Below are 25,168 nucleotides of genomic sequence, written 5' to 3' on the forward strand. Positions count from 1 at the left end.
GCACGATATACTCCTCAACAGAATGGAGTAGCGGAGAGAAAAAACCGCACTATTGTCGAAATGGTACGTACTATGCTTTGTTATAAACATTTGCCGAAGCATTTTTGGGCGGAGGCGGTTGCTTGTACTGTTTACTTGTTGAACAGATGTCCCACTAAAGGTCTTGAGTTCAAGACATCGACGGAGGTGTGGAGTGGTCGAATCCCTTCAGTTCAGCATCTTCGTGTGTTTAGGTGTATTGCTTATGCCCATGTGCCAAATGAGCTTCGTAAGAAGCTTGATGAGAAGAGCGAGAAGTGCATCTTCCTCAGTTACAGCAATGAAACCAAGGGTTATCGGTTGTATAATTCGGTAACGAAAAAGGTGGTAATCAGTCGAGATGTTACCTTCAACGAGGAAGGTGAGTGGACTTGGAACACGGAAGAAAAGAAGCAGTTTCGCTTTGTCCTAGATGAGGAGGAGACGGTTCAGCCCGATTCATATAGTCAATCTGAACCAGTAGCGGCTTCGGTGGAACCAGGTTCGATAGCAGATTCGATAGTAGAGACTTCGACAGCAGTTACTTCATCGAATTCTGTTGAAAATCCTATCGAAAATCTTGCTGAAAGTTCTTCACGTCCACGGCGAGAACAAGTTTTACCGGCTCGTTTGAAGGATTGTGTTTTGTCCAATGATGATGATCCCTCTGATGAAGAAATTATCAATTTTGCTCTCTTTGCAGATTGTGATCCGACAAAGTTTCAGGAGGCTTCCCAAGATAATGGTTGGGTTCGCGCGATGAATGATGAGATCCACGCGATTGAGAAAAATGATACGCGGGAGCTCACATCTCTCCCGGAAGGCAAAAAGTCCATCGGTGTGAAATGGGTCTATAAGACCAAGTACAAGCCTAATGGTGATGTTGATCGGTTGAAGGCTCGTCTCGTAGTCAAGGGTTACAAACAAAAACCCGGGATTGACTATTTTGAGGTATTTGCTCCAGTTGCTAGAATGGATACCATTCGTATGATCTTTGCCTTGGCTGCTCAGAAACATTGGAAAATACACCAGATGGATGTCAAGTCCGCATTTCTCAATGGCGTACTTGAGGAGGAAGTGTATGTGGATCAACCTGAAGGTTATGTCAAGAAAGGACAAGAGGGCTTTGTCTACAAATTGAAGAAAGCTCTTTACAGCCTTAAGCAAGCACCGCGAGCGTGATATACTAGAATTGACTCTTATTTTCTGAATCATGGTTTTACTCGATGTCCTTATGAGCATACTTTATATGTTAAGAATGGCTTGAACGGTGAGATGCTCATTACTTGCTTATATGTCGATGATCTCATATTTACTGGAGATTGTCAAGAGATGATTTGTGATTTCAGGGAGGTTATGACTCATGAGTTTGAGATGGTAGACATGGGTCTGATGTATTATTTTCTCGGACTAGAAGTTACACAATCAGAGGATGGTATTTTTATTTTTCAACAAAAGTATGCCAAGGATATTCTTGAGCGTTTCAAGATGGCTACTTGTAAACCAATCAGCACTCCCATGGAAGAAAGGTTGAAGTTGACAAAAGACGGAAGTGGTTCCGAAATTGATCCCACGTAGGCTAGTTGGAAGTCTGAGATATTTGACTTCTACTCGGCCAGATCTTGTTTTTAGTGTTGGGATGGTAAGCAGATTTATGGAAACTCCTAAACAATCACACTTGCAGGCGGTAAAAAGAATTCTACGGTACATTAAAGGTACTGTGGATGATGGTATATTCTACACTGTTTCTAATGATTTTCAGCTTATGGGATATACAGACAGTGATTGGGGAGGTGATCTTGGAGAAAGGAAGAGTACTTCCGGTTATGTTTTCTCTTTAGGAAATGGAATTTTTTTCTTGGTCCTCGAAGAAGCAACAGGTGGTTGCTTTGTCCAGTGCAGAAGCAGAATACATAGCAGCAGCTTATTGTGCTACTCAAGCAGTTTGGCTGCGTTCGATGCTCGCTGAGTTACAACATAAGCAGGAGCATTCGACGGTGATTTATTGTGATAACAAGTCAGCAATTGCCCTTGCAAAGAATCCAGTCTTCCATGGAAGAAGCAAGCACATTGATATAAAATACCACTTCATTCGAGATCTGGTGAAGTCCGAGGAGATTGTGCTGCAGTATTGCAAGTCGGTAGACCAAGTGGCTGACATCTTTACTAAGCCGTTGAAGATAGATTCCTTCCTTAAACTTAAGAGAATGATCGGCATGGTCAAGATGAACTCGGCTTAAGGGAGGCTATTGGAAATCGCAAAGGATTTTTCAGATCTCAAGGAGACTCTTCGTAACCTAAGTTCATCTTGATACTTGGAATCTAGAAAGTTGTTACCTAGGAGGTTATGTCTTTCAAGATAGCCTTTAATGTTATGAATCTAGACGTGTCTGTTCATGTGACTAGAGTAAATGTAGAGTCGTGTGTTAATCCTATATATATGTGCGTCTTGTAATCTTTTTTTTTATATACAAGTGAATACAATAGTATTTTTCAAATTTTCTTCTAACATAAAGTCACTCATAGCAAGATGCATGTTCTTGGACAGACACATGTAGTTCGCTTCATTAAAAGTACAAACAATAATAGGAAAAAAAAGCAGCTTGAAAGCATGCGTGCAAGATGATTTGTCGAAGCCGCTAAGATGGCCTTCGGAAGGGAAAGCATTTGCGAGTTGCACGAATGAGAACCTGCCCCAAATTGCCCCAGAATCACGACAAAAAACTTTTGAGGATCACGCATCTCCCTTAGAATAAGATGGTTTAATGAGTTCATGACAAAGATTGGATTTGTATCTCTTGAAGATCTAGGTTATGGCTGTAGGACCGCAGAAAGAAGGGAGATCTCGCTCTTTGATTTCTTTGTTTTTAAAAAATTAAGTGGCGAACAAATCATTTTCTTAGATTTTCTTATCAACTTTGCCAATGAGAGGTAATGGTGCGAAGACACTTTATTGATGAATCTCGTTATATCATATAATGGTTAATTTCCCAATACGAAAATGCTTTAACTAATGATGCTGACTGTTAGAACTATGCATGTGGTTATAAAATATTTTAAAGTGGAGCACATCTGTGAAGGTAAAACAGAAGATATTCCTCTCGAGCATTCACTGTATTTATGGTCAAGTTTGAAAAGCAGCGAGGGAGGGAGAGACTGTTGTTGATCCATCGCGTGCTAGTAATTTGTTTTGATTTATCAGTTCATGACAACTGGAGTCTAACTGTTCTCTAAATTAGCAACGCAAGTGTACGTATCGAACAAGTAATAAAGTGATGAATTAAAGTATCGTTCCCATAGAGATTGTAGACAAATCAATCAAATTACTTACTAAAGGTGAACAATTCTCAACTTTATCTAACCGATTAAAGATTTAATAAAACAATCGAAATTATAAAGAAAACTAAATTAACCTATTACGATTGAAATTTCCGAAAGCTAAATTAACCAAGGCAGCAAACCAAAATTGAAAATAGAAATTCACAAACTAAACCTAGAAATTTCGAACATAAAGAAGCAAGAAGCAAAGGACTTTGATCAAGAATTAAAAACGTTAGAGCCTCCGATTTCACTTAACCAATCAAGATTAATTAACCAAGCTCGTCATGCAATCAAATTTAAATCATAGTGTGATGGTAGAACTTCCTAATTTAAATTACTATCCTTGGTCTGGTATAGCAACCCTACTTAGATTTACCAACCCACACTTGGTCCATGTGAATTTAAGTAAACCTAAGTGCATTAAAATCTATGAATGTTCCCGGATTCAATAAACCACCTTCGATTTACTTACTACCGAAACCACACAAACAACCTAGTATATCTCTATCTAAGTTAAATTCATCGCTATATATCATAAAGCACTCGCAAAGAATCTCCTTTCGGTTTCATCATGCAATAAAAATCATTCAAGTGGTGATCAAGCACTTCAAATCATTAAGAACATGATATATAACTCACACATACGAGATCTAGAATTGCATCAACAACTCTTGAAAATTAATCAATCATAGTTAAGCTACATCGTAGCTCTAACAACAAGTAGTCTAGAACATAATGAACATTAAACTAAAAACAATAACTAAACTAAACATGATGAAGAACTAGAACAGGTTCACCAAGAATAATCAAATGCTTGATGTTTTTGTCGCCTCCTCCTTCCTCTTCCTCTTCTTCTCTCTTCTGAAATCACGTTTTTATACCTCCTCTTGTTTTCCAAGAAACCTTAATCACAATAGGATTGCAATTAAAGGTTCTTCCAAATTAGGACTCCTCTCAATAATAAAACTCCTTTTTTAGCTTGGACTTTGATTTTCTTCCCAAAATAGGCTTGATTCTTCTTGATTTCAGATTTGCATAGCTTTGATCTCCAATTTGGGAAGCTTCTACACGATTTAGGAATAATTGGATTGTTATGGATACTTTCACGCAGCTTAGGAAGACAAAACGCGTGGAAAGCCGGCAAATTACAGAATTAGTCCCTAAGCTTCCTTTAACTTCAATTACCTACAAAAATTAATTAAAATAAATAAAGTAGGCATCAAATTCAATTAAAACTAAGCAAATATTAAGTTAAAATAATAAATAAACTCTATATAAAATAGAATTATCACTAACGTTCGAAACAACAATAAAAAAGCTAGATCAATAAGAGGAAACTTTTTACAGTGAATACAGAAATTCCTAGCTCTCTCTATGCCATGCATACACCGTTATAAGTGTTCAAAATATTAAATCACGTCTTCATTTACTTTTAGAGTAGTTATTTACAATGATCTTACATAATTCTACATTGATATTCTGCATTCCACACCAATCTAAAAACAATGGCTTCGAGTGATCCTCCTTAAGCAAAATGAAGAGGCCATTGAACTTTATTTCCCCAACTAAAACGATTTCTCTTTGTTACAAGATACGAGAGCAATCGCGATAGATAATATTAACACCATAAGTTACGTTGTATAGTATGCGACTTGCGTCAATGTACGTACATTGGCAATTAGGGGTGTAAGAAAAAATTGCCCGAACCAAACAAAAAAATTTGGGCATGGAAACTTGAATGCTCACATCATTCTGGAAAAGAGAGAGATGTCAACTATCGATTGACATGGAATAAGAGTAGTAGATGAGCTCAATCAAGATGAGGCAATTGCTAGAGAACAAGTAGAAATGACATTCACCACTGTGCATTGTTGTGGCTGTCGAGCCAGTAGCCATCGCGACCTCCACACCGCTCACCACAGCTCGCCTTTGCTAGCGAGACCCCGACCCCTTGGCCCATCATCTCTCTCTCTCTCTCTCTCTATTTGATTTGCTGCATCGCTGACAAACCCAACAGCTCCTTCATTGCCATTGGACCTTGGCCTTGCTGTCAATCATCGATGACCATGGAGGAGCCGTCGCCTCTAGATCTGCAGGCTCGACAGCTCTATGGCCCATCAAGCCTCCAAATCTGGAGGCATCTCTAGCAGATTGAAGGAGATGACTCCACCAGTGACGACACGCTGCGGTCCTGCATGGTGCCTGGCTAGAAGGTGGTGGTGCAATGGTGCCAATTTTTTGTGTACTATGGGTGGCTGAGAGAGAGGGGGCTCCATCGTTGGCGGCGGCGGCGGTGGCGAGAGTGGCGGTAGTTTCGCTGGAGGTAATGGGGTGGCATTCAATGGCGGTGGCTGGTGGTAGGTCAGAGGAGTTTTGAGATTTGTTGGTGTTTTTAGAGTTTGGAGATTTGGGAACAAGGAGTTGAGGTCAGTGATATGAGAAGAAGGGTGAGCTTGGTGTTAAAAAAAAGATAGATAACCGGATCTGAACCGAATTGATCCCATTGTTTTGCTTCAAATTCTATGAAGGTCGGGTCTCGGGTTGGATCACAAAAAACATACTAAATAGTGTCCAGGTTGGGCCGAGTATCAGTGGCGGCCCGGCCCGTTGACACTCCGAGCGGCAACAATGTATCCACTATAATAAACGGATAATTGCTAGCTCAATGGTCCAACTCATATTGACCAATTTTATCCGTTTTGACCCATTTTCATGCGATACAAATCTAGTGACTTAAATCTGACCCGACCCATATTGATAAACACTTCTATATTTAACCAAATTTAGGAAAATTTATAACCAAACTAAGGTGAAAGCACGGAGTAAGCGAGCGTGAGATTGAGAGAGGACGAGAGAGAGTGAAGAAAGAGTCATAGATGTGAGTTTTACCAATTTGTTTTAAATCCATTTATGACCTATTTAATGAATCTAAATAATATCTTAACCCATCAAATATGAGTTAAGAAATAGGCTTGACAGGTCTACCTACACATAAATATTAATAATTCATCTTTTTTCTTTTATTTTTCCTTTTTGGTTTGCTAGGAAGATATAGGGTGGGGAGGGACGACCAGATTAGCTACTTTAGTCATTACCATGAGGATCCCAAACTTGCCACGGAATGTCCCAATAATTAGAATCGTGGGGTAGACTTTATATTCCATAATACTAGCAATTTATGGATATGAGGTAGGCGACTTTGTCACTGTAGACGCACCAAAGTGCTAGAGGTTGAGGTTTCACTCACCAGTACAAAATATACGCTCTACTTCTGCAAGCGAGCAGGCCACTAGGAAGATTAACCTCGTGCCACTATGCAACCACCAACGCAAGTCGTCTATTCTATATGCTGATATATCTTTGTTCTTTCTCTTATAATCTGTCTTTAAATGAGGATCTCGATTCTTTCGGTTTGCTAATGGGAAAAAATACAATATTACGGTGTTTGTTAGTGCTTAAAGAGTAGCAAATCTCATAACCCAATCCCAGCAAACTAAGAGGAGGAGAGGCTACGGTAAACAAAGGAAATTTATGATCCTAAATTGGACAAAATTTAAGTTGTTGAACCAATCAGAATGTCAAATTCATTTTAAGCTAGTTGGATCCTATGACAACAAACTATTTTCACAGGATTCATGTAACATAGATATTTTACCTCGGATTTTCGGAGTGTTCTTAGCTGGCATGCTTCCTATATTTCATTATATATGAAATTATTTTCCTAAAAAAAATATCGGATTTACGTCCATATTGGTCTTTCCAAAAGGCTATGCTCGCCAGGATAAAAAAAGAAAATTTAAATAACATGCCTAATTTGATGTAAAAGCATATCAACTCTTAATGGAGACTCCTTAAACAAATCAGACCTTCCTTCTTAGAATCGATCTTTCTTGTATGTGCTCATCTATAAATACGTGTGGTCCTTCTCTTGATGTTCTCGTCTCTCTTCTTTCTTAGGTTGTTCTTCCTACATCAGTGTGTCTTGGTAAAGGTCTGCTAATCTCGGATTTTGTATGCATTTTGGGATTGACTGAAGCAGGAAGTCTTGGACAAGCATTGCAATTCAGAAATCGGCTCAATCTTCGTCGTTTCAGACCATCTCTCGCAGGTGGTGCCAGAATAATTCAGCAAAAGATGCTAAAGTGAAGCATGCATGGCTGGTGGTGATGGGAATCAGGTTTGTGACATTATAGGTTGAAGTCACGCTAGGGCTTCGGGCATAATTGCAATCTATGAGTTGGGCAACGAAAGTAGACTCGAAAACGATTAAAAAATACAATTCGATTACTTCATAGGAGGGTGTGAATTTGGAAATCTCTCCAAATTTTAGTCACGGACCGCGCTTCTTCAAATACATCAAGAGTACATTGATGAGAAGGGGATAGGGAAAGCTTGAACCCAATTCTTATCACGGCTTTTGGAGTGTTTCTCACCTCTCACATTCATCATGAGCATCAACTGCATGTAAGCCAGTCCAATCGAAGTGGAACGAGGAAATCAAATGGCTATTGCGGTTGTGGATGAACTACCCAAAACAGGAGAACCAAAGTTTTATGATGGAACGAAGTTCAGATTGCCAAGGGAATGGATAGGAGAACCAAAATGACTAACATTTATCACAAAGGTTATCAGCAAACAGAAAGGTTGATTTAAAAGGGATTGATTGACAGCTTATCGGAGAGATTGTCAACAACAAATGAGTAGAGTTATCAACCAGTACCATTGATAGTTGACATCCCTTATTGATGGTTCGTCAAGGCAAAATTTACAAATGATGTGTCGATTTCGACAGCAAATGATGTTCCAATACTATTGACAGCTAATTATCCTAATGACTTTGGAAGTTGTAATTTCTAGTGGATAATGATTATCATCGTATGAAAAACATGCCTATGATCTCCTTGTACGTAATTGTTGTTAGTAGGCTATAAATAACCACGTTGAATATTGTAAAATCTCCCTCTCTTTTCACAGACACTCCAGTCAATATAGTTTTTTATATTCCTTTTATCTTGTTCCTCGCTAATTCACTATTCCTGCATTTCATATTCCAGATGTTATTATTTACATAGCTTAATTATGAGCAAAGTAAAATCCTTTCCAAGATGAACACATAACCCCTTTCTCATAAAAAAAGTAAAATCAACCTTTATGTTGAACGATTTTTCACTTTATGAGTGAAACGCCATGAAAGCTTTGCCAACTCTAGCAAAAGTGATACCTCCCCTAGAGTTATATAGTTCATTACCTTCACATGGTAGCTTTAATTTTTTTTATTTCTTGCCAGAACTTGGCATTGAGTTAATTGATATTCAAAATCTCCTGCAATTATTACTGATAGAGACCATTATTATGCGGACAACATGAAAAAAAAAATGGTGACAGGTGAAATTGCAAAAAAAATGCGAATCTGATTTTTCGTTATTTTCTAATGAAAGTTGCAAAGTCTAGAAATATGATTTACTACTGATACTGTAAAGTGCCTCTGTTTTTCCTTTCCTGTAGAATTGGAAGAGTAATGGACACTGACTATGGAGTTCAATTTTTATTGCAGAAACTAGAACCTAAAGCAGCCATGGAGTTCAAAACCAAAGATCCGCGTGCAAATTTAGAACGCCAAGTAATGCGAATGAACATACTAGTCTATACTTCTGTACTTAATTAACTAATGCTAACAATCTCGTGACTTGGGCGAACGAATTTGATTTTATCATAAGGGCGACGAGAAAAGACATTTGGATCAATGACAAACAGCTTTTTATCCACTGAATCAATGCTACATCATGAGATCAATCGATTAGTACTGAATCATGCCGTAATGTACGAGTGAGAAATCTCCATCTTTCCAGAATTATCTTGACACCAAAACTCTCACAAAGCAATTACAACATCCAGCTCTGCCTACATTTGCATAGTCACTTCATTCTTAATCTCAAATTAGAACCGACTCCACATATGGTCTCTTTGATTTCCATGTCCCAGATAAAAAAGAACGTCGTTTCTTTTGTCGTATATGGCATGATATAGTATATCTCACAATTTCAAAGGTTCATTTCGAGTTTCAATGGAACAAATCTTGCATAAGGTAAAAATTCTAATGCTTGAAAATATTACATAAAATCAGGAGATGATTTTTCCAGACAGGATGAATTTGATCGATATTCCATCCTCGGTCAAATTCGACATGTAAGTTTAATCATTTACTCCAAAATGGCTAGGGAATTTTGTGGAAAATTATATCATTATATCATAACACGCTAATGATTTATCATGAAGAGTGGTTAAGGAATTAGATAACCAGAGTTAAGGGATTTCCTGAAGAGCAATATGGCTTATTTGGAGAAATTGATCTTCCAATTGAACATCCTCGTGGATAATATGAAATTGAAAGTATCTGCAGAAGTGAATAAACATAACCAAATAGATTTCAAAGGGAGAAAGCCAATCATTCTTCAAAAGTAGTACTTCGAGTAGATTATAACTCAGATTTGCTTGCGATAGTCATTGACAGCTTATCCAGGATCAACAATCTTCGCTTGATGACTCATGAGATCTGACGTACATGGAATGCATTCTGATCATTGTCAATGTTATCAAGAGAATGATTTCTTTGAAGCTTAAAACTTCAAAACTTCACAGAATAGCTTAAAACACATGTGGCCACCCATTTTAAGTGAAATTTAAATTTTTTGAGGTGCCCAAAAAAATATCAAAAATTTCAAAACTTCACAAAATGGCTTAAAATACCTGTGGCCACCTACTTTGAGTGAAATTTAAATTTTTTTGCGGTGCCCAAAAAAAAGAAAAATAATAAAAAAATTTAAAATTTCAAAACTTCACAAAATGGCTTAAAATACATGTGGCCACCCACTTTGAGTGAAATTTAAATCTTTTGAGGTGCCCCAAAAAATAAAACTAAATAAAAAATTTCAAAACTTCACATAATGGCTTAGAATACCTTAGCCACCCACTTTGAGTAAAATTTAAATTTTTTGAGGTGCCCAAAAAAATAAAAAAATAAAAAAATTCAAAACTTCACAAAACGGCTTAGAATACCTGTGGCCACCCACTTTGAGTGAAATTTAAATTTTTTTAGGTGCCCAAAAAAAATAAAAAAATCAAAAATTTCAAAACTTTACAGAATGACTTATAATACCTGTGGCTACTCACTTTGAGTAAAATTTAAATTTTTTTAGGTGCAAAAAAAATCAATAAATCAAAACAGATTTCTGTTCCAGAAATCAATTTCTGGAGCAGAATTAGTCATGTTTTACCAAACAGATTTTTCTTCCAGAAATCAATTTCTGGCAAGAATTCCAGAAATCAATTTTTGGCAAGAATTTGATTTCTGGAGCAGAATGGTTACCATTCGCACCCTTAGTGACTCCGGCCAAAAAGCTGACCTAGCATTTATATTAAAAAAATGGTTTGACTTGTACACGTGAAAATTATGTGGCTTTCTTCGAATTTTTTGATTAAAAAAAAAAACGTTGCAGTAGCGGCGAGGGAGCCCTCGCCGCTGCTGCCGCCAACCCACCACCGCCGGGAAGGGCCGGCGGTGGTGGGCGGTGTGGTCGGCGAGGGCCAGATCCGGCGAGGTGAGACCTCGCCGTCGTGACCAGGCGACGGCGAGGTCTTGCCTCGCCTCTCGCCCAACAAAGGCGAGGCCGACCTCGCCATCGCCCGGGTCGCGACGGCGAGGTTGGCCTCGCCTTTGCTGGCCGAGGCGAGACCTCACCGTCGCGACCTAGGCGATGGCGAGGTCTCGCCTCGCCCAGCAAAGGCGAGGCCAGACCTCGCCGTCGCCTAGGTCGCGACGGCGAGGTCTCGCCTCGCCGGATCCGGCCCTCGCCGACCACTCCGCCCACCACCACCGGCCCTTCCTGGCGGTGGTGGGTTGGCGGCAGCAGCGGCGAGGGCTCCCTCGCCGTTGCTGCAACGTTTTTTTTTTTTTCTATATAATTTTAATTTTTTTTCTAAAAAAGTACACGTCAGCGGGCTAAACGACGTCATTTTTGGTTTTTAATGCTGACTGGACCTCTTCGGCGAGCCATGGACCTCTCCGGCGAGCCATGTTAGCGCCACATCGGATTTCCGGCGAGCCACGTTAGCATTGGCACTAAAATGATCGTTTTTAAAAAAAGTTGGCACCAAAGTGTTCCGAAAAAAAGTTATGGCACCAAAGTGATCTCCGTACACAAGTTGTGGCACTTTTGGTGTCCTTTTGCCATGAAAAATGATTAAATCCAACCTAATTATTTTATTTAAAAGGAAATAGACAAATTGAAAATTTTATCAACAATTCCCTATTTCATCAATAAACGTAAAATTTTGGATATTAAGCATTTTTCAGCCGCATTTTTCGGCCCTAAACGAAAAATACAAATAAAAAAAAAGAACTAGCGTACCCAAATTGCAGCTGGTTCACGAAAAGGAATGTAAAGGAATAATAAAAGATTCTTCATTTCTCCTTTTTTTTTTTGTTCTCTTGAAATTATGTTTGGTTGTTAAAAATAAGAACTTCGTATAGGAATAAAAATTTAAACTTGTTTGTTGTGTCTTTGCAATCCATCATTTTGTACTTTCTTTGAACTAATAATCCATCTTTTCATTTGGTGATTACAAAGTACCATAGCGGGCTATCAAGAAAAATGGTCTGATCAAGTAGGAAATGCTGATGATATTGGCAATAATTCTCTGCCATGAATATTGTGGCCTGCTTTATTTACATTCGAAATGAAACTGTTAAAAAGAAGTGATCCATTTTCAAGAAGCATCGAAACCTCTCCTCTCTATACATGCAACAAAAATCTTGGATATAGTCAAAGAGCCTATAAATTACTTGAGTACAAATAGCCTTATGTCTTTGACCACATTTACAAGGTAACTCTAGAACTTGATGAGTAGGCAAAATTCCAGCCAATGGCCTTATAGTAGAGTCTGTGGATAGACATGCTTGACTTTTATTGGGTACAGTAGCTTAAAGAGCGATGTGGTTCGGGGTCGCCAGTCTCTTAACTCTCTACTTTTCCAGGGGCGGATGTAGTTACTGATAAGCAGGAAATGCTAACACAAAACTATGGAATCCATAGGGTACCCTTTGAGGCAGAGTGATTTTTCCATTGGCTCGCCTTCAAACTTCTGCGCATCAATCCTGAGACTGTAGATTTCACAATTTCAAAATCATATCAAACATCATCACCGGTAGGCAAACCTACATGATGATTGTATTGAAACTCTTGAACTTAACCTGGGACACATCTGTTTCTTCATTACGTACCCAAGAGACAATGCAACCACTGTCCTCTCCGACACCATCTTTCTTAGGGACAAGAATACACCCGTTGCAGAAGCTATCCTTTTCGAAATTATGGTACTAGACCTTCGTCAACTTCTCGTGACATCTTCCTCTCTAATTCCAGGCCACAGTAAGGTACATTTCGACATGTACAATGGATTATCAGAATAACTTGAAACACTTTCACTAATACCTCAGAGTCAAACAGCCCAGGACAAGGTTCGTCGAAGTATAATTTCACTAGATTTCCATATTTAGCCATTCCTGAATCAAACAAGTGATGCATAAACAATAGGAATCTGATCTTATGCACTACTTTGGGCAAGTGGACATGGACTAGAGAGTAGAGACTAGCATTGCATTACCCCATTCAGAGCTTGACTTTGAATTGATGACTTGAGCATAACCACACTTGTTAAGCAAGCCGGTCAAAATGGCATTTATGAAAGGGAGGTCCATAGAGAATTTAGTGCCCATAAGATTCGACTTCTGAACTTCCCCAATTTCCATTTTCAATCTCCACTCGTAGGCACGGGTAAACAGATAGCCTCTATGTTTGTTAGCATTTGCATCCATTGGTTCTCTAAAGTTGAATCCTCTCGAGAACCAATCGAACTTGTTCATACCCCAATTGGGACACGGAAACACCAATGTAAGAGCTCTGCATCTTCTCACCACAACCTGCATTGTTGGGCAATATCATTCAAATTACGTTTAGTCTAAGAGGATTTTAACCTTCAAATTAGGCTTCCAGGAAAAATATACCTCATAACCGTCCTGAAAGCAGCTGAATATGTGAATTGTGCAGCTTGATTCTACATAAAACCATCGGACTGAACTCATGTCTCCAAAATGTAGCATCACCCCTATCCTCGCATATCTTCCTCGTCATACTTCAGTAACCTACATTCCAAGAAAACGATTAGCTGCTTCAACAAACTAAAATATCAAGTAATAGTTCAAGAAAAGATGGGCATTCATGAATTCAGATCCGCTCTCAAACATTCCAGGAGTGAAGTAAAGCACCCGTTTTAATTACTATGATGGACAACTCCTGTTCGTAAAGCAGGACACAATGTAATCGGCTTAAAGAACATCCCGTCGCATCCATATCCGAGATATTGGCTCGGATCACAAATCATTGCCAAAATTACAGTGAAGCTCTTGGTCATTTAAAGCATCACGGGCATGAGAAATTGTCATCACCAAATGAAGAATGGACAGAAGGATGCAAGTTCGATACGTAAAGACACGGACTGATGGCACAAACTTGTGAGATGGATATAGGCATGACAAAAGACAAGAAAGAGTGCAAGATGATTCCTACCAGTTTTTCCACCGTACAGAATGTCACTCTTGACAGCATCAAGGCCATAAATCCACCTTCAGATTGAGAAACCTATGTATTACCATCTCAATTGACAAACAAAGTAGAATATAGATCCATGGAATTTCATCATCTCAACATCAGTGTCCTATATCTGAGAAAAGTAAAAAATGTTATGATGGTGTCTTTGGTGGCTTATTAATCCATGACAGAATAAGTGGACATAAGCTACTAAAAATGCAATCAAAACCACATAGACATGAGTAGTTGCCATGATCATCAATCGTTGAAGTATTATTCCACACTGGTTGAATAAAGGGTTTCAACAGGGGTTATATACATTGAGTCTTCCTATAACTAATAGTTTAAGCTTTTGGGTGGGACTTTTGCTAATAATGAATGAAGTTCTATTTTATTATGCATGAATAAATGAAAGAATCACATAATAAACATCCGATGCTCTAGGAAACCAACTTTAATAGAACTTGGAAAATGGTATAACTCTCTGTTTGCATAAGAACATATTCATGTCATGTCAAGGATTAAGAGTCTTTCTCTGTGACTGATGACGTATAATGACATGCAATGTACTTCGAAAGCATTCTGATCTATTTTCATTCCCACCAGGATCACAAGCCAGATGACACTGAAGCATCACATTCACGTGGTCGACCAATTTCCCCAAGATTTGTTGAAATAAGACAGAAAACAGTGAGACATCGACACAAAAAGCCCCATGCCAAACTGAAAATACTAATGTGAGATGGGTACTCTCAACTGAATATGATAATAAAAGAACATGATTTTTCTCATCAGGATTCAAAGACACGCATCAAACTATTGTGCAAATGATAATGAAAGAACATGACATGTATCTTCCAAGTCAATTTGCGCTCCTAATATTGCCAATGAGCTATTCCTATGTCAAGATGACGGTTGTAGTTGGAAGTCCTCGCTTCTGATGCAGTACCAATTAAGCTCTCCACAGATTTAAAAATCATATGCACAACTCATGCCACTTCATTTCAGTGCCATAAACAGCTAGGTGATACCTAAACTCTGACGATTTTTTGTCCCCGCCATCAGTCTAGCCAAAAATGGTGCACATTTCTGGCTAAAACCACAGCTATTGCAGGAGCGGCTTTCCAATTTCATTCAGTGGCAGCTGTAACAAAACATTCTGATTTGAGCTGCAGTTTAAGAAAGATGGCATTAAGAGGTCTAGATTAGCTTTCAAAAATTAAAGGACTTAAGAAAATCACCTTTCTAGCCACCCATTGATTACTTGTCATGTTTATCCGAAAAATGTGGAAGCAATACGGTTGATTTAAGGACTTCCTCCATACTTCTGGTTTGGATCTCACACTGTTATCCACAATACAATGGAAATCTTCTGTTGTTCTAAAGCCTCTAGGGCATAGACATCATCATCACCAACAATGACCAAACTGAAGTAATAAATTGCGAATGATGTCAAGGTACGAATTTGCAAGATGATTCATGAAGGCATAAAGTCAAACAAGGAAAGAGTCGCGACATGATTTGTACCGGGTTTCCACCGTTGATGATAATACTTTCAGCCTGATCAAGGCCATATATCTTCCTTCAGAGAGAACAACCTTCACATTGGCATATTAAGTGACGAACAAAGTTTGATACAGAATTCATCATCTTGACATTAGTGCCCTGGCTTTGAGAAATTGCAGAACACGTCTATGGTACCTTCACTGCCTACTTCCATGACCAAATAACGAGTTAATAAAATGCACTCAAGATCACATATGCATGAGCAGTTTCCAGAATCCATCAGATAGTGAATTTCTCTACTTCATAGAAGTTGGAGAGGAAGTATTACTTTATTTACACAAACGCAGATTGAAACCACGTCAAGAACGAAGAATCTTGTACTGTTTGACTGAAGACATCAAATATCCTTCTGGAGGCAATCTGATCTTTTTCATATCATGATCATGAGCCGGATAAAACTGAAGCATTACAATTTCTTTGCTCAAACAACTTCCTCCAGTTGCTGGAATTAAGACAGGAAAATTATCACGTGTCAAAGAAAAGCCTCGTCCAAACTGAAAATACTAATGAAAGCAGGTAATCTCCACAGAAAACGGCACTATACCTGCTATATTTTTTGTTTAGTAGGAGACGTTAGCTATCTCCAGAATCAAATCTTTTTCTCTCTTCTCTCCATTTTCCTTCTACATGAGCTCTTAGTTTAAGAGGCAGCCGAGCGTCTCTTTTTTCTCCCCTTAAGCCGATGTCCACTTCCCTTGTTAAGTTGACTTTTCAACCTTCTCTTTTGTTTTTTCGTTTTTTTTTCACGGGCCCCAGAATTGTTTTTTTTTACTTGGTCAAATCCCAAGTATTACAGTAACTTCATCACGATAATTCAATTACAACATACTGCACCAAACTACCAGGGATAAAAATTAACACCAAATTAGTAACTCACCTACCAACCGGCGTGCTTCAACTTTAAACTTGCGGATGAACACCTCAAACAACCTTTTATGTATTAATGTAAAAATAGAGTACACTTGTTCAACAAAAGCGGATTTGAACAGTGACACATAATTATCTGCAACAATCAGATTGGACAAAACAAATGTCACTTATTTTATGGTGGCAACATCTAAAGCCACCACGCTAAGCTCCAAAGATTGATGTTCTTCCTTAACATTCCCCAATCAAGCTTCCCAAACAGTACATATGGAGTTTTGCAGGTGAATTGGGGAGAGATTCAACGATGGAACAATGCAGCACCAGCGATCGAGGGCACAGCACAATCGTGGACCAACCTTCTTGCCCAACATGAGAAAAGAAAAATGTTGAAAAGCTAAGGAACAGACAATAAGTTGGCCAAAGCAGTCTCCACCCCTGCATCAAACATAACCCATCCCTGCTGGAGACGCAATCCTCAAATTCATAGTTGAATTGGCCAACGACCAGATATTTCTCAAGCACGACTCAACTCAACGTCATTCTTCGACGCCTTTATGTGAACTGAAATCGTCAGGTAACTTAAAAGAAAAGCCACTTACTGTCAGATTCAGTCAGTTCTGTACTCTGAATTTCGCATTGGTGCGGGCAACAGTCGACTAGCATAGAGTTTGTAACCTTCAAAAAGCAAGACCATCACATTATAGAGGATCCATATAGAGGATGACAGAATGAAAACCAGCCATGGAAATAGAAACAAATTCAATGGTGTTTCTGTTTCAACATTAGAAATCAAAAGGTATTTCCTGACTTTGTCAGCAAGACAATAATTATTTTGCTATAATTGGCCAAAAAATGCAAAGTTTTATGCTTTGTGAAGGTTTGAAGCACTGAGCATTGAACAAAAGACACATTGCAAATGCTAAAAACAATAGTATATATGAAAGTTAAAAAGCAAAAGTTCTTCCAAACACACCACAATGTCAGAGCCCGATAAGGAGCAATTCCATTCAACTAGAAAGCTAGCAAAGAAGAAGTAAGGAAAAAATGAACAAGCCATATCACCATCACAACAATTCAGACACTAGCGTCCTTTTCCATGTGAAATTAGAAGCCTTCAACACCATTTCACTTCGGTATTAGCTAACTGGGATGAGTGAGGACATCCTTGGAGAATCTTATGAGAAGGAATTTCCACATACTCATGGAGAAAATGCTACTTTGGATCATAGTTACAAACAAAGTCTGGTCATTTCTTCATCAGCTTCCTCATCAACCTCATCAGCTTCCACATCGGATTCCCCATCAACCTCGTCGGCTTCCTCATCAGACTCGTAGTTGAATTCCTCGTCGGTTTCCTCATCAACCTCGTCGGCTTCCTCATCAGACTCGTAGTTGAATTCCTCGTCGGCTTCCTCATCAGACTCGTCGGGTGGTAAAAAGTCTGGTAATTTCTGGAGTGACTCGCACCCATACCTTTCAAAGCGCTTTAGGGATTTACTAGGGCAGCGAATTTCAACTAAGCTTTTGCAATTCCTAACAATCAACTCCTTCATATGCTCTGACTTTGAAAGGTCCAGTACTTGAATGTGCTTGCGCCCAGAGATATTCAACACTTCCAGGGATCCCAATTTTTCAAGGCCTCCTATCGCATGGAGATTATCTTCCTCTTCTTCAAAACGGAAATACCCTAGGTCTCTGGATAGGCGTAACACTCTTAGGGATTTCAAAGCTTCCAATCCATCCAATTCCTTCAGCCCATAGCAATCCGCGAGCCCTAATTCCGACAAAAATTCCAAATCGGAAAGCTTTGGCAACCTTTCCAATTTGGGACAATCGCCAACGATAAGCGTCTGTATGCAGGAGGGGAGCCCTGGGATGCTTTGAAGAGACGTGCAAGACCAAAGCCAAAGCTCCTTTAGTTGCTTGAGGTGAGAGAGCGATGGGATGCTTTGAAGAGATCGCAAGAATCAGTGAGATCCAGATGCTTGAGGTGAGAGAGCGATGGCAGCTCATTGCTCCGACAGGTGAGCTTCAGGGATGATAAGCTAACAGGAGGTTTTGGGAGTGACTGAAGCTCTCTACAGTAATATAAATGGAGGTGTTCGAGAGAAGAAAGCTCGCTGATATTTTCTGGCAAGCGTGAAATTTTTGTACCCCATAAACCAAGGGTCTTTAGAGAAGACAATCCACCTTTATCAACATGAATTTCTCCTTCCAGTTCAAAGCATCCCCAGGCATCGAACTCTTGGAGGCTATGCAATTTTCCAATAGAGCTCGGTAACCTTTTTATCGGACTCCCATTAATGCTTAGAGTTTTCAATTTGTTCAATTCTCCAATAGATTCGGGTAATTCCATAATCCCAGTAAATGACAAGTCCAGCTCAACCAACTCTCCCAACTTCCCAATTGAAGAAGGGATCTGTTGCAACGCCTCGCAATATTCTAACGACAAACTTACAAGGTGCTTGACATCTCCAATGGAAGGGTGGATTTCCATCAAACGAGTACAATCTTTTAGGATTAGCATCTCTAAATTTTTAAACGCGGAGAGATTAGGGGTGCTCTTCAATCCTAAGCACCATGAAAGATTGAGAACTTTCAACCTCGCCATCTACAAGAAAGAAACATGTTCCAAGATTCGTTGTTAGAAAATAGAATGATTTACCATCAAATGTAACAAAAGAGAAAGCCTTTTTCATCTTTACCTTAATTGAACTCCATCCTTTCCAATTTTCACTAATACAGTTTCCACTATATGATAAATCAAGTATGACCAATTTCTTCAAATGAACGTTGGTTGCCTCGAAAGAGTCAAGACAACTCTCCCACTTTAGCCATCTTAATTCAGAAAGTGATTCTTCGAAATCTCCAGCAAAACCCATGGCCCTCAAATGAAGGAACTTCAGGTTAGGCATTCTTTTGAAGCTCTCTTGCTTCGTGAACTCTTTGGAGCCCTTTTTGTCCAGACGTAGTGCCTCAATATTTTCATTTTCCTTCTACAAAAAATAAAATAAAATTGAGGATTGTAAATACCATCCAACCTCCTTTTGTTAGTATACTCTGCATGTTATTGTGGCCGATGCATTTTGTCTACACTTGTAGGAAAAAAAAAATATATGTGATCTTTTATAATTACATGATCATGTACTACGTCAATTTTCACTCGTATGCCCCAATTTTAATGTTTTATGTGAAATTCATATATGAAGTTAGTCAAGTTTTCTTATAAATTTTGAAATTAAATTTTGTTAAATCCGTAGTATTGACAACTAACTAAATATGGTGTCCCTTTGACATATGTGAGAACTGTTACACGTTTCAAAAACAAAAAGTACCTAATCAAACTTATGCATTCATAAAGCATGACAACTCATTCCCTTCTTGATCATAAAATATTTTTGGTTTTGGCATATGGCTGGATGGAAACGAGAATTTGGTCTTTTGAAATGGAGACTTCGTTTTTGGATATTCAAGCTGTAAGCTCAACAACTAATCCTTAGACGAGGGAGAAATTGTCCAATCAATTCTAAACTTTTCAATTTTGCCGATTTCGTCTTAAAATAGTTGCGTGAAATTCCAATGTAGTTATTGCGGCTAATTTTTGCAGGAAATTGCTGATGTGGCGGTGTGCCATGTAGGACAACCGTAAATGATCGTGGCGAAAATTGATCGGAAAGACTACATTGGAATTTTGCACAAAAGTTTAGCACTAATTAGCAAAATTGATAAGTTTATGATTGAATGGACATCCGCACAACAAATTTAGGACTGATTAGGTAATTTTCCCCTAAGATGAGTGCACTACTCAATTAGTCATCATTGAATTTGCCCCAATCAGTCATAAAATTTGGCCCGATCTTAAGAATTTGTTCGTGCATTTTTGCATTCACCAATTCATACAAAAATATATGAATTAATAAATAAAGGTTAGCGATTATTATCGTTTACCTCTTTTTGCATTCTCTCATTTATTTTTTTCTCCTCCAGTTATCTTATTTGATATGTTAATTATAATGTTTTTCTTCGCTAATATCTAACAATAGATTTTTTGTCTCTTCTTTGTCTGTGCGCGCGCGCAAGGACACAATTATACTTACCAAGAAGGCTTGTTCATTACAGAATAGAGGTGGATATCATATTACACTAAAGACAAATAAAATGAGAAGAACACAATTTCTTTCACCTTTCACTACTCCGTCACTTACTTCCTACAATCATTTAATTTCTTAATTTCGATCTTTGCTTTTCAGTTTTTTTATTGGAAATTACTTGTATGAATATGTACAAAATCATATGCCCGTTGTTATTTAGTTTCTTATGTCGTAATTTATTGTTGTTTGATTTTGCACATCATTTGTTAATGTTGAATTATGTGCTCAAAATACCTATGACTAGATCCGTGCATAGCACCAGTATAAACACAAGAATATATTATGAAAGCTGGGTAGAAATAGAATAGCCTTGTGACGTCGCATCACGTTGCAAAATCCTGTGAGTTCTCATCTTTCATATGAATGAACATGATTGATCCATTGTACACATGCAAAGCTCATAATTAAAACTAAAAATCGTTAATTATGCCACTTCCTTTATAATTAATGTATTTTGAACAATCTTCCAATTTTTTTTATGTAATTTGTTAATTTGACCGTAAGTTGATATAGGCGACAATAAAAGAAAAGCCAAAAGAGAATTTGAATTAAATTTTTATTTTTAAATTTACCAGTCCTTTAAGTGAAAAGAAAAATAAGAGTTTTCTATTTATTATTGACTAAGAGGCATCCAAGTTATGTAGTGCTGTTTCAAGTTATCAACTAACCCAACCATGTTATTAACATACTTATGTATTTCTAAATTACTCAAAAAAATTGATATATTTCATGGTGCTTCCTTCAATTACGTTAATAACATTCACTGAATAATACAATTTAAACTAAATCTTTACTTTTCATTGTATTAAGTACACGTAGTTCTACATTTACATTATCATATTGGATTTACATCGTGAACATGCATAATAAATCCTAGAAAACAAATTGTAAAAATTCTTCATACGTATAAAACCACTGCATAACATCTTATTACTTGAAATTGAACATAATCTTAAGTTGATAGCCAATAGTTGAGGTGCAAATAATATAACTGAAATCTCTCTTTTTGTTGCAAAAAAAGTAGAACCCGCACACGAGCAAATTGCATGCATTCACGGTTGGAATTTGAAGATAGAATAATGTATTCAATTTTTGGAGAAGGAGACTATCACATATATCATATGAAAGTAAGATTTCAAGAGTGAAAAAGGTGGATTATATGTGATCCATGTATTTATCCTCACGACAACTTACTTCAAAAATAAATTGATGATATATTTTGGGAAGATAGAATGAAAGTCAACAAAGTAATGATCAACAGTAAAGCTTTTGTTTTTTGGTTGAATAATATAAACCAATCAGCATAAGGTTATAATGACTCTTGTGTGTTTTAGAGTGTGAGGGACCGGATTTATAAGTGGCTTAAAGTAAACTTTCAAACCTGTGTGATGCTTGGTCTTCAACAAGTAATATAGTAAGAAGCAGTATTAAATCTGCTAGAAAATGATTTTAAAACGACACGAGCAAAATAGAAAGAGTTAATAATACACAATTTTAATAGCTCTTTTCTGAGCCTCATAATCACGAATGCAAACTTTTCATGAACAAAAGGCCGAAATCGGATGTAGCTTTTACCAAGAAAATGCTAACAGCATGTTGAGAATGGTCAAATATCTAAAGCAAAAGAGCAGAAACAATAATAATTAGGGACTACCATTAGAGAACATGAGATAGGCCAAAAGTAGACGCCATTGTTACCTTGCGTCGTAGGACTTTCATGGCGGCTTCGTTGTCCCATAGTCTGCTACAATGCCAAGGCTTCTTATCTACTGGACAAGCGATAGCTCTGCCTAAATCTCTTAGTTGATCATGCATTCTCAACTGATTCTGATCATCAATTTTTATTAACGAACGGTTAATCAATATTTTCAATCCGATTCTTGGGCAGAATTTGAGATCCTCCCATAAGAAGGTGGCAATTCTTTTGTCAGTTCCAATGAAAAAACATGCTATGTCTAGAAACATTTGTTGTTCCTCATATTCTAATGAATCGTAACTTATCTTCAACTTTTGTAGTACTGTCTTAACAGGCGCGTTCCTCAATTTCTTTAACATTTCTCCCCATATATCTTGATTTTCTTCTCCTTTGAGACGTGAACCTATAACCGTGAGAGCTAAGGGAAGCCCTCCAGTGGTGGCAACGATATCATGAGAAAGAGTCGCTAGTTCTTTTGGAGGTGGTTTGCCTTCAAATGCATATATGCTAAACAAATGCGAAGAGTCTTCCCTATTCATTTCTCTGAGTTCATACCTTTTATATTCGGACTTCAAGAGGGCCTTATCTCGACACGTAATGATGATCCTACTTCCCGACCCGAAACTACAACCTCCAATCAATTTATCAAGGTGGTCCGGATGATCCACATCATCAAGAAGAATAAGTACCTTCTTATTTTCACAACTTGATCGGATTTTTCCAATCCCTATATCAGAATCACGTACACTACTAGTAGGGCTTTTTGTTATATCTGAGATTAGTAGAGATTGGACATGCTTGATACTCTCGCGATTAATTGTTTCCCTAGTATCCTTGAGAAAGCTGCGCCACTCAAATTTGTCAAAAAGTTTGTTATAGACGATCGTAGCCAGAGTTGTCTTACCAATACCCCCTATCCCATGAATCCCAACAATTGGAGCGTCAGGACGAGCAGTATCCATCAATTTCATAACCTCAGCCACATAGTCATCAACTACAACCAAGATCTCGGGAAGACGTGGCTGAAAATCTCCTTGTTGCTCACGCAATACACTTTCTATGAGTTCCTTCACTAATTTCCCCTCATGCCTGTCCAACAAACAACAGATGAGAACTTATTAACGGCTCCACAAGACAAGGATCACGGATGATAAATTGAAAAATTCTTCTTCCGACAAGAATATATGAAAACAAGGTAAACTACGTACCCACTAGCAAATTTCTCTGATTCGAATACTCTAAAGTCAAGTACTTTTTTGAGCGCTTCCTTCCCTTGTCGCTTGACCTCTTTATCAAATCTATGCTTGCGGCGTCGGAAGGCATCTCCGAATTTTCCCAGCATGTTTCGCACATCATTACATTCCACCTTGTAAAGCACGGGCAGGACTTTTTGCTCTCCTCTTTCAACGCACTCTACTATTTGAATGAGCTCACGGAGACACCATTGACTAGCAGCATAATTTTCCGAGATGACCGGGATTGAAATCTTAGAGTGCTTGATTGCACTGATAAGATTTGCAGCAACGTCCTCACCGAAGGGGAGGTCCTCATCATCTCTGAACGCGAAGTTTGGATGGAACCTCAGGCCCACATCTTTGAGTTTATGGTAGAGGTGATCGACGAAGCCATTGCGAGTATCGGGGCCTCTAAAGCTCAAGAATACATGGTAATTGTTTCCAATCACAGGAGTGGACGAAGCGGATGGGTCAGAATTCGCTCCGTACGCCAACGGCACGTGGATCTTCTCCGATGAGTCCGAAAAGGGAAGAAGAAGAGGCGATTCGCTCACGCGATCGGGCTGTAAATCAGACCTTTCTTCGAGGACGTCAGGTCTTGGTCGCTTCGACATGGTCGGAGTCGAAGCAGCTTGGGTGAGTTCAGCTCGCTTGAGTTGTCGTGTCGAGGGATGGTCTTCCATTACAGTGCACGACTCTCTCTCTCTCTCTCTCTCTCTGAGACTCACAGAGGTGGATGAAGCAGGGGCTTTAGCGTGGGTGAGAACAGAGGAGAGGATGGCTCTGTTCGGCTGCTAGGGTTTGAGCTGTGGGTAGGAAGCGTCGCTGGTAAAGAGGCAAAAGTGAAAGCAGGAGGCGAGACCTCATTATTCGACTTTTATGGACATTTTATTATTCTCTCCAAATACGTTTGTGGTTTTATATTTCGTATACTCGGTTGTTGGAGTTTGCGTCGTGCACGCGCTTTTTAATCGAGTAAAAATAATTCCTTTCACAGCTTTCTGATTGATTCTTCCATTCGCTATTTTAAAGCATGATAATTATTTTATTTCTAGCCAAATTTTTTTTCTTTCAGAAACATATTTCGAACAAAAATCCGTTTTATAATGTAATTTCGTTCTTATATTTCTAGAACAAATTAATTTTCTCACTCTATATTTCTCCAAAAGAACATAATCGCTATATTGCCACTATAATTATATTACCGTGATCACAAGAAGTAATTATTCAAGAAATATACTTTATCTTCTTGAGAATAAGAGATTTCCGTAATATTGAAAGTAATTATACACCCATTGAATGAAAGCCGAAAAATACATAGTTCAATTATAGTGGAAAAGTAGAAGGAAAAATTTTCAAAAAAAAAGTTAAGATAAACATCAGTCATAGTGAGTGTCACATGTCAGTCATCCATTGAAAGTGTTTTGCAGAAGTACTTTTACATTTATCTAATAAGATAGATTCGTTGTATTCATTTTAGATCTATATATGAAACATATTTCATTTTATAATCTTAATTCATAGCTCCAAGAAATTATGCTCTCTTTTTTGTGCAAGCACATCAAACAATTTGCTTTAAATTAACTTATGAACTTTGACACATGACAAAAGATAAAAAAAACTTAACTATCAAACACTCATGTTCTTACTTACTTTTCTTTGATTATT

General features: G+C 38.2%; 1 protein-coding gene and 2 pseudogenes across 1 annotated transcript; all 3 read right to left on the reverse strand.

Annotated features, from left to right (window-relative positions):
- Positions 1-12,156: 12,156 nt before the first annotated feature.
- Positions 12,157-14,999, reverse strand: LOC115667271 (uncharacterized). The gene is made up of 4 exons (XM_056307646.1): positions 13,965-14,999; positions 13,403-13,540; positions 13,003-13,318; positions 12,157-12,901 (listed from the first exon to the last, which is right to left on the reverse strand). The coding sequence occupies exons 2-4, from the start codon at positions 13,496-13,498 to the stop codon at positions 12,708-12,710; spliced, it is 606 nt and encodes a 201-aa protein (XP_056163621.1). The 5' UTR covers positions 13,499-13,540; positions 13,965-14,999; the 3' UTR covers positions 12,157-12,707.
- Positions 15,000-15,850: 851 nt separating this feature from the next.
- Positions 15,851-24,266, reverse strand: LOC115664736 (disease resistance protein RUN1-like; annotated as a pseudogene).
- Positions 16,391-25,168, reverse strand: part of LOC115664525 (disease resistance protein RUN1-like) — a 44,399-nt pseudogene continuing 35,621 nt past the window's right edge.

This window comes from Syzygium oleosum, unplaced genomic scaffold (assembly GCF_021117445.2).
Source record: "Syzygium oleosum isolate NSW1041296 unplaced genomic scaffold, Sole_v2.1 Sole_v2.57, whole genome shotgun sequence".
Classification (NCBI taxonomy): domain Eukaryota; kingdom Viridiplantae; phylum Streptophyta; class Magnoliopsida; order Myrtales; family Myrtaceae; genus Syzygium; species Syzygium oleosum.